This window comes from Cnephaeus nilssonii, assembly GCF_951640355.1.
Source record: "Cnephaeus nilssonii genome assembly, chromosome: 5".
NCBI lineage: Eukaryota > Metazoa > Chordata > Mammalia > Chiroptera > Vespertilionidae > Cnephaeus > Cnephaeus nilssonii.
This window is the reverse complement of record NC_137076.1, coordinates 2482907-2495438: the sequence shown is the minus strand read 5'-3', so window position 1 is coordinate 2495438 and position 12532 is coordinate 2482907. Positions and strand designations below refer to the sequence as shown.

Genomic DNA, 12532 nt, shown 5'->3' with positions numbered 1-12532 from the left:
AACTGAAGCCCAGTCTTCAAAACGTGCTTACAGATTCCCATGAAAGAGCTCAATTCTTCCTCTGCACGCTCACTGTGAGGAGTGCTGCTGGTGCTCTGTCCAGCCCAGACCCCGCCCCCAGCCCTGGTCTCAGGAGGGGCGGGGCACGCCCGACCAGCGGAAGGCCAGCTGAGACAGGAGCCACTGAGGGGGTCAGGGCCCGGCTGGAGTTCCAGCTGGCTGGTGGAGCCCCTGTGTGGAGACTGGGTTTCCTGGTTGGATTAACACATGAAACACTTCACAGTTTCTGGAAGGAGGCGCAGGGGTTGTGAGAAGGGAGAAATGTGCACGTATTTCTCCGTAAAGACGCGGCTGGGTTTCCGCTGTCCTGACATTTTCTCGTATCGGCCTCGCCTGCCCGGCAGGCATGTGGAGAGGATCTGGAATTGGATGATGCAGGAGCAGTGGACCCGGCCAAATGGTTTGTCTCTACTGCCCTGCGCTGCCTGGCGGGATGCCTTCCTGAGACCGGTTTTAACCGGAAACAGAGGGTCTGATCATCAGGATGCATTGCACCTGAGCAACTTGACTTGTTCAGAATCATTCGCCGCCAAAGGACGACTGTTCCAAGTGTTAGGGCGGCAGTGGTTGTTGGACTAAGGAACGTGTGTCCCCAACACAAGCAGACGTGAGTCCCAGTCCCCAGCGGTGCTGGCTGCCCTGCTCTCTCTGCACCCTGGGCCCGGCAGCCGGGAGCCACCACTGGCAGCTTCTACCCCAGGCGCACAGTGAGACTTTTACTCCTCGTGGCTTTATAGCCTAGAACAGTGGTCGGCAAACTGCGGCTCGCAAGCTGCGGTTTGCCGCTCTGTTGACGAATGAGTTTGCCGACCACTGGCCTAGAAGTCCACCTCACTCTCACACAGCAACTGCGGGCTCTAAGGAGCCGCACCACTCGGCTCACTGAAACACGGACACTGCCCCAGTCCGCCCGTGAGCACGGAGAGGCTCTCAGGAAAGGCAGTGCCCGGCTCGCCTGGCTCACCCGTGGCCGAGCCTGGGAGCAGGCAGACCAGACCGGGGTGGGAACGTCGGCCCACAGGCTGCGGGAGGTCACCAAAATCATTCGGTCTGGCCCTGCCGAGGCATTAGGGGCGAGTTAATGAAATGTTTGACCACGTGTAGCAGGCTAACGTTGAAATTTATAAGTGTATGGCCCGCAAATGATGTTATAAATATCCAGATGGCCCTTGGCAGAAACCAGGTTCCCCAGTGTAGATGACAGCAGCAGGCGTCTCACATGCAGAGGAGAGAGAGGGTCCCCACCATCCAGCTCCAGGAGGCTGTACCTGCCACGTGGGTAGTAGGTGCCCAGAGGTGTGGGGGACGCGCCTGGCCCTGGAAGAGCGCTGAGCATCCCGGGTGGGAAATGCATGAAAACGGGTTTTTGAAACATGGTTCCCGTTTGGTCTGTTGGTGGGTGAGAAGAAATTCCAGGAACTGAAGAAAGCTCAGCCGTTAGTTAGTGCAAGTAAGCGATGCTGCCCAGACGTCCAGGCAGCGCTGAGACGGGAAGGAGGAGACAATGCAGCCACCCCATCCCCTACGTTCTGAGCCATCCCCTTGCTAGGACAGAACGCCCACTTGCCAAGTGATCATCTGGCCACGGCGGGGGGGTGGGGGGTGGGTCTCTGCCTTGGAAATTCCTGGGGAGGGAGCCGGAAAGGTTTCAGTAGTGGGCCAGGATGACGTCCGAAGGGCTTGGCATTGGACTTCAGGAATGGACTTCGGCCCTGGCCAGTGTGGTCCAGTGGTTAGTGCCAGCCACACACCAAAGGGTCGCAGGTTTGATTCCCAGTCAAGGGCACCTTCCTGGGTTGCAGGTTCACTCCCGCCCCTGGTCAGAGCGCGTGCAGGAGGCAACCAGTCAATGTGTCTCCCTCACATAAATGTTTCTCTTTCTCTATCTATCTCTACCCCCCCAACCCCCTTTCTTCTGTCCCACTCTCTGAAAAGCAATGGGGGAAAATCCTCTGTGAGGATTAACAAAACAAACCAACAAAAAGAATTAAAGAATGGACTTGCTTTGGGTCTGAGCCTGGGAGGAGCAGGTGCTGCGAAGTCCCTCACAGGTGGTTGTAGTTGGTGTGACAGTTCACGGTTCTCTTGAGTCCACCCTTCCACGTGGCAGTCATCACCGCGTGGAGAACACGCTAAGGACAGGCCGTGGTGCATCGTGTCCGGTCCTGACTGCTCAGAAGCAGGTCCCACAAGGTGGCCGCTTCTCCTGCCCCTGCAGCCTCCAGCGACGGCCTCGCCACACAGGCAGTTGTATAGTCAGGGGGTTGACCATCTGTGGGGCGAGTTGGGGGAGGCTTATGTGAAATAAACAGAACGAGCAGTGTGTGAGTTCTGCACGTGTGTTAGCTTCAGAGGCTAGGGTAGATGCCGAGAGTTTTAGCTCAGAAGAAACGTTTGCTTTGGCTAGTTATTAGTAGAAGCCTAGCCCCCTGGAAACTTAAGCAGTGTTAGTGTGAGGAACTAGTCGATGATTTTATGAGGAGTTCTAGCTGCACATTTTTGGCTTCGAACTTGGTAAGTGACGTGAGTTTAGAAGCAGCGTCATAAAGAAAACTGTTGACAGGTTGGCCAGGGAGTGCTGTGCAGGAATTTCCCTGGAAAGGGGGCCAGCAGAGGCAGAGACCCCGACCAGACGCTCACAGCCCTGGCTGGTACTCGGTGGTCAGAGCATCGTCCTGCGCACAAGGGGCTCGGGCCCGTTCCCGGGCGAGGCACATACCCAGGTTGTGGGTGTGACCCTGGTCGGGGTGCACATGGGAGGCAGCTGATGGATGTTTCTCTCTCTCCCCCTCCCTTCCTCTATAGAATCAATGAAAAAAAACCCATATCCTCGGGGGAGGATTAAAAATAGAGAGCTCTCACAGGGGTCCTGTCGGCCTGATGGGGATGCAGGTGAAGGGGGAGGCCCTGGCTGGTGAGGACAGCGTGGCCTGGGGTGGGCGCTCTGCATCCAGGGGCAGACATAACTCCTTCACACTAGTCGGTCCTCACCAGCAACCTGGGGCCACTCCACTCCTTAACCTTCACAGCCGTTCCGTCAGGGCAGGCACCATGTCATTACAAGTTAGTTCGTTTGACTGTGACCACACAGTTAGCACTTAAAGGACCAGACCCCCCCGCCGGGGGGGTGTGAGCCCCGCGGCTGCGCGGGGTGCTGGTCAGTGAGGAGGGGAGGCTGCCGCACCTGTAACACTGCCTTCTCTCTCTCCCCAGTGCGGCTGCACGACAGCATCTCGGAGGAGGGCTTCCACTACCTGGTGTTCGACCTGTGAGTACCCTCCCCGCCCGGTCTGACGGCGCTGCCCCGGTTACCTCCCATCGGTGACCCCTCAGTCGTCACCTGTCCTCCAGCAGCAGTCAGCCCAGCTCCCCGTGAGGGGGGCGCTCCGCAGGGCGTGTTCACAGCGGAGTGGCCCTCGGTGACGAGCTGTGTCCTGGGTGTGCCCTGTGACGCCATCCCCAGTCAGCTCCCCGGGGAGCCAAGTGGCCACCAGCGCCAGTTGCCATCGAAGGCTCTGAGGGCCTGCACTTGTCGTTTTGTATAAAAAGGAGCGTCAGGGAAGGGCCCTGGGGCTGGTTCACGGGGCTTCACAGCACCTCAGACTCAGCTGCTAGCTCTGCTCCTGGCTGTGCTCACAGCCACGCAGGTCCTGTCCCCACACACGGGCCGCCCTCCCCTGTCACCCACACGCGGGCCGCCCTCCCCTGTCCCCACACGCGGGGCCGCCCTCCCCTGTCCCCACACGCGGGCCGCCCTCCCCTGTCCCCACGCGCAGGGCCGCCCTCCCCTGTCCCCACGCGCGGGGCCGCCCTCCCCTGTCACCCACACGCGGGCCGCCCTCCCCTGTCCCCACGCGCGGGGCCGCCCTCCCCTGTCCCCACACGCGGGCCGCCCTCCCCTGTCCCCACATGCGGGCCGCCCTCCCCTGTCCCCACGCGCGGGGCCGCCCTCCCCTGTCCCCACACGCGGGCCGCCCTCCCCTGTCCCCCACACGCAGGGCCGCCCTCCCCTGTCACCCACACGCAGGGCCGCCCTCCCCTGTCCCCCACACATGGGGTTGCCCAGTTCAGGACACTGCCTCGCGTTCTTCTTAGGAATCAAAGCTGAAAACCCCCACTTCTACCCAGGAAACCCCCAGTTGTCATTGGCCAGGATTGGTCACTGCAAGAGGAAGGGGATTGCCAAGGTTGACAGACGACCAGGGTTTGTGGCCATGACTGAGGGAAGTGGTGGCCTGGGAGCAGTCAGCTCTGGCTGGGTGGGACGTGGTGAGACAGACCGTCACGTGGCGGGGAGGGCTTCACAAGAATGGAAGTCAGTTTGACACTTCACATCAGACATGCTCCTGTCACTTGACATCACAATTTCACTCCTTGGAAAATAGGTCCTAAGTTCAGACAAAGCTTCATGCGGAGAGATGTCCATTGCATCCTCCTTTACAGTGAGACTCATGGAAAAGAAAGCAAACAACCTGAGCATCCAACGATAGCGGCACAGCTGTGCAGTGACAGTAAATTCTCAGCATGGGTAGTCCCAGCATGTTAACGTGGCGTTTGGGGAACAGAAAAGAAAAAACTTTCATATAACGAGTCTAAAGGTCAGTTGGTGCAGATTTGGTTCATGCAGCCCTTCAGTGCCGTCACTGAGGAATCCAGGTCTGTCTGTCTGTCTGTCCTCTCTCGCAGGTGGGCGTGTCCTCTGGCTCGGGCGCCCCTTATGGAGAAATGGGAGCGTTAGCTCATGGCATGTGTTTACCCGCCCTCCTCCCCAGCCCTGAGAAGCTGTGTTAGTCCTTGGCTAGCCCTGCTTGCCGTGCCACGTCTGAGCCGAGACTGGCAAAGGGATACCTACCCCAGGGCTCTGACCGAGTGTGAGGCTGGTCTGTGAGCCCGGAGCTGGCCCCTGATCGTCACACGATGCTCAGTTCAGAGCGACAGCATGGCCTGTCGCCAGGAAGGGAGGGGCGTCTTGCCTGTTGGGTGGGCGGCCGGCATGTGGGTGACGCGTGTGTGCAGGAGACAGAGGCCGAAACCCCGGTGTGTGCAGGCACCGGCGCCATGTCACTCCATTGCACCGTCCCACCTGCGCGTCCTTTCTCAGCTCCTGTTTGCTTTTCCCGTGACCCTTCCTCCCTTCCTGCTGCTCCAGGGTCCCTTCTCTCCTGGTGTCCTTTCTCTTTAAGAACTTGCTTCAGCCCGGCCAGCGTGGCTAAATGGTTGAGCGTCGACCTATGAACCAGGAGGTCACAGTTCGATTCCTGGTCAGGGCACATGCCTAGGTTGCGGGCATGCAAGAGGCAGCCGTTCAATGATTCTCTCTGATCATTGATGTTCTCTCTCTCTCTCTCTCTCTCTCTCTCTCTCTCTCTCTCTCTCTCTCTCTCTCTCCCTCTCCCCCCCCTTCCTCCCTGAAACCAGTTTTTAAAAAAACATATAGAAAACAAATGTGTAATTCCTCTAAATCATGTAAGGATGGCAGTGGCGTCCTGTGCAGAGGGGAGTAGTGCTCCATGAGAACGTGTTCAGTGTGTCTGTGAGATGCTCTTCGGGGAGAGCGGGAGCTGCCTCGCAGGTCAGTTCCCTCCAGGAAGTCAGCGGCTCGCCGCCCTCCAGGAGGGCCCTGTGGCCTCCTCTCGGGGCGTGGCTGGGCTCCCACACCCGGCCAGCAGCCATTCCGGACCGAGTGGGAGGTCTGATTTGTAGGGGCGCTGAGTCTTCCTGGTGGACACCTTTCCCTCTCTGAAAAGCAGCCCGAGAGGCGGTGGGCTCTCTGGGAAATCACAGCGTCTTGCCAGTTTAAGTGGCAGGTGTGATTGGGTGTCTGTCCACCGTTTGCAGCTACGCAGCGCTAGTAGCTGCTCTGCAGGCGACCTGGGGACGGGAAAGGCCTGCCGCAGAGCGGAGGTGTCCTCGCCGCCAGCAAGGAGGGGGCGCAGAGCGGCCTCCAGGGGCTGGCGGGGTTCCACCACAGCCTGTGGGGCCGGCGCCTGGGCTCTCTGAGCTCCATGGAGCAAGTCCCAGGGGCAGGGCCTGGCCAGGAGTCTGACTGATGTGTTGGAGAAGGTGTGGCCCCTGCAGGGGCGGGACCACCCACGTGGAGCTCTCGCACCGGTGAGACAGCACCTGGAGACAGGCGACGTTGACCATCTCCACGGGAATGGAGGGGGCGGTTAGAATCGGTTCATTGGAGAGGGGTCTGACCCAGAGCGAGGCTTGCGTCTCCGGCTCACGCACCCCAGGGCTGACCTTTGAACTCGCTCTTGTCTCTGAGCCTGGTCTTTCTCTGCACAGCGCGCGGTGGAGCAGGTGGAGCCGTCTCGCACATCCTGTCCTGTCCTGTCCCAGGGGCCGCGGGGCCACTCTCGTCAATTGGAGAGTTCCGGCAGAATTAGTGGGGCTCCTGGTGTCATGTTTAAATATTAGAAACTGTCAGGATTCCAAACTGTTAGAGAAAAATGCTGTTATTACATCTCCAAAAGAACTTGCCTCTCCCCTAACCCCCAGCAAAGCCCATCCGGGTACATGAAGTGCTTCTCTCTCCCTCTGTTCAGAGTGTTCGTGTTTTCCAGGTAAGAAATCCTATTCACGGTGCACAGTGGTGCCTACACGCGGACGGCACTGTGCCTGACGCTCGGGACGCCATGGTTCTGAACGTGTCCCAGCGCCACGGGTCCAGGAGAGAGCACGCGGCCGTGCTGCCCGCCCCTCTGAGCGCAGTTGTGCCGCTGGAAGGCTGGGCATGCTTTGTACTTACCATGTATATTTTTCATTTCCACAAATTTTGAAATTATGTCATAATATTAAAAATACTTTTTCAAACCACACCCTTTGGCGGGGAGCTGATAGTTGCATTGGTGATGTCAGAACTGAAGGGAAGTCAGACACCTTCCCTTTTTCAAAGATCTCACATTCAGAAAGGTACGGGGCAGCTTGGAAAACGTCAAGGTGCAGACCTGCGCGGAAAAGCGTGAGCAGTTATGGGGTGTCGGGGCCCGAGGTTGCGGCAGAGTGGCATCTTGGTGCTGTCCCTTCATCCCGAGAGGCACACTCCGTGTCCGGCCTGCAGGCCAGCTCCCTGGAGGACAGCGGGGGAGCCCACCTGTGCCAGGGGCCTGCTTCCTGCCACCTGCGGGAGCACGGTGCACAGCCACCGTCGGCAAGCTCACCGCTCAGACACGGCGGACAGGCCTCCCGCGTCTGCGAGCACCTCGGGGCGAGCCCGGGCGCTGGTCACCCCCATGCTGGTTAGCACAGCTCTTCTCGTGCTGGCGATGCCTCCTGGGCCTCATGGGGCACACACGCCACCACGCTCCCCGGTTGTAACACGTCAAGGGCTGGTGTGGTCTTCTCAGTACCCTTTGCAAATTTCATTCTCAGTATCATAGCAAATTTCATTCCTCTTAAAACTGCCTAGCGTAATCTTGGTTGCTTTCAAATTTGGCAGTTATGAATAAAGCTGCGTATAAAAATCTGTGTGCAGTTTTTTGTGTCGACATAAGTTTTCAACTCCTTTGGGTAAATACCAAGGAGCACGGTTGCTGGATCTTATGAGTATGTTTAGTTTTGTAAGAAGGCACCGTACCGCCTTCCCAGGGGCTGCGCCGTGTGCGTGCCCACGAGCAGTGAGCTTCCTGCTGCTCTGCTCCTCCCCCCCCCCCCCTCCGCGCGCACTGGGGGCCAGTTCCGGCCTGTGCGTCTGACAGGCGTGGTGCCGCTCATTGCCTCCATTTGCCAGCATGGGCAGCTCACTTGCCATCGGTGTATCTCCTTTGGTGAGGTATCTCTTCAGGTCAGTTGCCCATTTTTTAATCAGACTGTTTATTTTTTGTGTGGAGCTTTAAGCATTCTTTGTACTCTTCGGATCACACTTCATGAGATCTCTGCAAATCCTTTCTCCCAGTCCATGACTTACCTTCTTGTTCTCTTGACATTGTCTTTGGTAGAGCGAAAGTTTTTACTTTTAACCAAGTCCAGCTTTTCAGTGATTTCTTTCATGGATTGTGCCTATGATGTTGTATTTAAAAAGTCATTGCTAAACCCAGGGTCATTTATCTCTTCCCTTACTATCTTCTAGCAGTTTTATGGTTTTGCATTTCACATTTCGGGCTCTGATCCACTTTGAGTTCATTGTTGTGACAGGTGTGAGGTCTGTGTCTAGCTTCATGTTTTGCACGTGGGTGGCCAGTGGCTCCAGCACTGTTGGTTGAGCACACGGCCTTCGCTCCTGTGTGGGAGGTGGGTTGGCTGTGTTCCTGGGCTCTGTTCTGTCCCACGGTCTCTGTGTCCGTTCTCTCACCAACACCACACTCCATCCCTGTAGCTCTGCAGTCGGTCCTCCACTCTGCTCTCCTTCTGGTCTGTGCTGGCTCTTCTGGGTCTTTGCCCCTTACATATAAACTTTAGGATCAGTTTGTCAGTCTCCACAGGTGACTTGCTGAGATCTTGATTGGAATTGCGTTGAATTTATAGATTGAGTTGTTAAGAACTGGCATCTGGACAATAACAAGTCTTCCTAATGATTGACATGGAAATCTCTCCGTTTATGTAGTTCTTCTTCGAGATCTTTCATCAGCGCGGTGTAGTTTTTTCATGTGGCTCTTCTATGAAAGACATATCTAAGTATCGCATTTCTGGGAAGTGGGATGTAAATGGGCAAAGTGTTTTTAATTTCACTTGGTTATTTGTAGTATATAAGAAATCAATAGACTTTTAGATATTAACCTGGTATCCTGTAACTTGTGATTGCTTAGCTCCGGAAGTTTTATTGTCCATCTTTTGGGATTTTCTGCATAGAGCATCGTGTCATCTATGCGCAAAGACCACTTTATTCTTTCCTGCCAGTGTGTATATTTTATTTCCTTTATTGTCTAGGACTCCCAGGGGTGCGAGAGGACACCCTTGTCTTTTCTGATCTTGGTGGGACAGCATCCACTTTCTCACTATGACATGTAATATTAGCGTTTTCGTAGATTTTTTAAATCGAGTTGAGGAGGGTCACTTCTGTTCCTAGTTTGCTGAGCGCTATCATCATGAATGTATATTGAATTTTGTCAGATGTTTTTCCTGCATCAATTGATATGACCTTGTGGTTTTCCTATTGTGGCCTGTTGGTAATGAGGGGTAACATTTATTGATACTCAAATGTTGAACCGGCCTTGCCCACCTACAGTAAACCTCTCCTGTTCGCAGTGCATATCAGTTGTATACATTGCTTACTTCGATTTGCTGGTATCTTGTTGAGGATTTTTGTGTGTATATTCATGAAAGATGTTGGTCAATAATTTTCCTTTCTTGTAGTATTTTATCTGGTTTAGTATTAGAGTGATGCTGCCTCGTGGAGTGTTTTGGGGTGTGTTCACTCTGCTTCTACTTCTGGATGAAATTGTGAACAATTAGTTTAAATTTTTCCTCAAGTGTTTGGTGTAACTCATCAGTGTATTCATCCGGGTGTGATGCTTTCTGATTGGAAGGTTATTAATTATGGATTCAGGTTCTTTAATAGGTAGGCTTACTTATTGTCTATTCCCTCTTGTGTGAGTTTTGTCAGATTGTGCCTTTCAAGGAATTGGCCCATTTCATTTAGGTCATCAAACGTGGGCATTGATTATTCATAATATTTCTTTCTTATCCTTTTAACGTCCATGGTATCTGTAGTGATGTCTCCTTTTCCATTTCTGATATTAGTAACTTGTGTCTTCTTTTTTTTAAAAATTACTTTGTATTGATTTCATAGAGGAAGGGAGAGGGACAAAGAGATAGAAACATCAGTGATGAGAGAGTCATTGATCAGCTGCCTCCTGCACACTCCTGCCTGGGGATTGAGCCCACAACCCAGGCGTGTGCCCTGACCAAGAATGGAACTGGGACCTCCTGGTTCATAGGTCGACCCTCAACCACGGAGCCAGGCCTATCAGGCTGTGTCTTCTTTTTTCTTTAGCCTGTCTATAAGCATATCCATTTTATTGATCTAGTAAAAAAACTGGCTTTTTTTTTTTTTTGCTTTTGATTTTCTCTATTGATTTTCTGTTTTCAATTCTATTGATTTCTGTTTTAATTTTTATTTCTCCTTCTTGCTTTGTATTGAATTTGCCCCCTTTTTTGTTTCCTTATAGAAACTTAGATTACTGATTTTATATCTTTTATCTTTTCTGATATTAATTCAAAGTATTTTTAGACTTCTGTTGCGATTTCATCTGTGACCCACGTGTGGTGTAGAAGCATGTTGTTTAATCTCCAAGTATTTTGGATTTTTCAGCTGTTGTCTTGTTATTGATTCCTAGTTTAATTCCATGTGGTCTGAGAGCAGACGTCGTGTGGTTTCTGTACTGAACGCGTGAAGGAAGGTGTGTTTTCTGGCCCAGAATGCGTTCTGTCAGGTGCATGTCCAGGTGAGCTGGAGAGGAATGTGCGTCCAGCGTGAGCGACAGGCGTCAGTCTCACCGCTGGGCGTCAGTCTCACAGCTGACTTGTGTTCCTGCGTGCCCCGTGTCCTCACGGTTTCCTGCCTCCTGGACCAGTCCATTTCTGATGAGGGTGTGATGGTGTCTGCTGGCGAGCCCTTCGGCGTTACTCCGCGCGTTTGTCACAGTGCGTTCTTTTTTATTCTGGAGTTTCCCCTTTATTCTTCCTTAGAATTTCTGTCTCTGCCCTTACATTACCCATCTGTTATTGCACATTGTCTACTCTTTCTGTTAATTTCCTTCGCATGTTAATCATAGTTTTTTAAAAATTTCTGTTCTGATAATTCCAACTTTCCTGCCATATCTGACTCTGGCTCTGATGCTTGTTGAGTTTCTTCAAAGTGGGCTTTTGCCTCTCAGTGTGTCTTGCAATTTTGTTGAGCGTGGACATGACGTGCTGGGTAGAACGTGGTCAGAGGTCGTTAGTCACGTGGGCATGGGGCTGGGCAAGCACTCTGTGGTCCTGAGTAAGCAGGCCTCAGGCTTTGGTGGCCCTTGCCTGTGAGCTGTGACCGTCCTGGGTCCCCGCCGTGGGCCCGTGTCTGTCTCAGGCCTTGTCTTCGCTGACCCTCCAGTGGGTGGTCAGTCACAGCCCGGGTGTCCCTGCCTGCCGGCCTCTGGGCTGCAGGGGGCGCTGGATTCTCCGCATGGGCCTGTGCGGGGCTCGGGGAGGAGGACGGTCTGCTTGGGACCTGACTGGGCAGATCTGTGAAGAACTAGGGTTTTTCAGTTCAGCTTTTCCTGTTAGGACAGCGACACTGTCTAACTAACTCCTCGCATGCAGACCGGAAGCCAGAGGTCCCACGAGGGGCTTTGTTCTAATCTTGAATTTTATAAACTCGATTGAAAGCTCCTAAATAGTTTAGAATTAAAAAGACAAGCCATAGTCATTTATTAGCCAAAGGCCAGAACTCAAGGCTGGACATGTACATTTTAAGGCCTGTTTTCAGATGAGCATGGCGGGCCCCGTGAGGCCCACTGTGGCCTGAGGACCCGGGTGCCTGTGGCGCCTGCTCAGAAAGCGGCTGGGCCTTGGTGACCTCGCTGCCCTGGAGCTGGTGTCCAGAATCATTAGAGAGCTTCCTGCCTGTTTTGCTCAAGGAGCCTTTGAAAGCCCAGTTTTCTCCGAAAGTTACCTATGAAATCGCGAAGTTTGGGGAAGCTGCTTCCTAAGCGGGTGCCTGCAGCCCCTGGGTGGGCAGATCCCGGGAGAAGGCGGAGTGCTGTCCTGGACGCCTGGTCACTGGGCGACGGCAGGGTCTGCCCTTGGTGACGCTGCTGTGAAGGAGAAGCTGCGGGCCTCACGTGTGAGGACGTGGGGCTAAGTTTAGCAGCGGCTCTTCGGGTGGTGACATCCCGCCGGGCCCTCGGCCATGTCTCCGCCTGGACCAGGCCCCGCTGACGTCCCCTCTGGCTGGAGACGGGCTTGGCAGGCTGCTCGCCTGCGCGTCAGTGTCCCGAGCTTTGTGCTTCGGACCTTCTCCGCGAATAGACTTGTTGTTACGAACATTCACCCGATGGCTAGCATACGGCTGGGGCTAACTATATGCCATGCCCTTCGCTGAATACTGGAGGTGAGACCCAGAGCAGGCACCCTGCTGCCCACGGGCGCTTCCAGCCTGTGCCAAGGGGCTCTGCAAGCCAGGCGGCAGGGAGGGGAGCGGGCAGGGTGCCAGGGAGGAGTTCCTGCTCCTGCCTGCAGCGCCCCGAGGCGAGGGCAGTGCCAGGCCCGGGACCTCATGGGGAAGGCCAGTGGGTTTGAGGGAGAGGGGAGCACGGGAGGCCACGAGCCTGAGGAGGAGGCAGGGCAGCCCCTCCCTGCGCTAAACCCCGCTGCAGGGAGAGGGAGAGGGCACCCTCCACGGCTGCGGGCCCTGCGTCTGGGCAGCGCCGCATCTGGGACAAGCAGTGCAGTGAGGGGAGACCGCGGCCCAGCTCCAGCCACACTGCGGTCCTTGTCGCCTGCCCCTGGCCCTGGGTGTCCTTGTCCTGCCGCCCCTTCTGGCGTGGCT

At 55.0% G+C, this 12532-nt stretch overlaps 1 protein-coding gene across 3 annotated transcripts in view; it reads left to right on the top strand.

Moving 5' to 3' along the window:
- The window catches only part of CAMK2D (calcium/calmodulin dependent protein kinase II delta), a 159061-nt gene that overhangs the window by 94446 nt on the left and 52083 nt on the right, over positions 1 to 12532 (top strand). For all 3 annotated transcript variants that reach the window (XM_079771813.1, XM_079771814.1, XM_079771815.1), the window contains exon 4: positions 3274 to 3328. In XM_079771813.1, coding sequence (XP_079627939.1) covers positions 3274 to 3328 — 55 coding nt within the window. The remainder of the gene's footprint in view (positions 1 to 3273; positions 3329 to 12532) is intronic.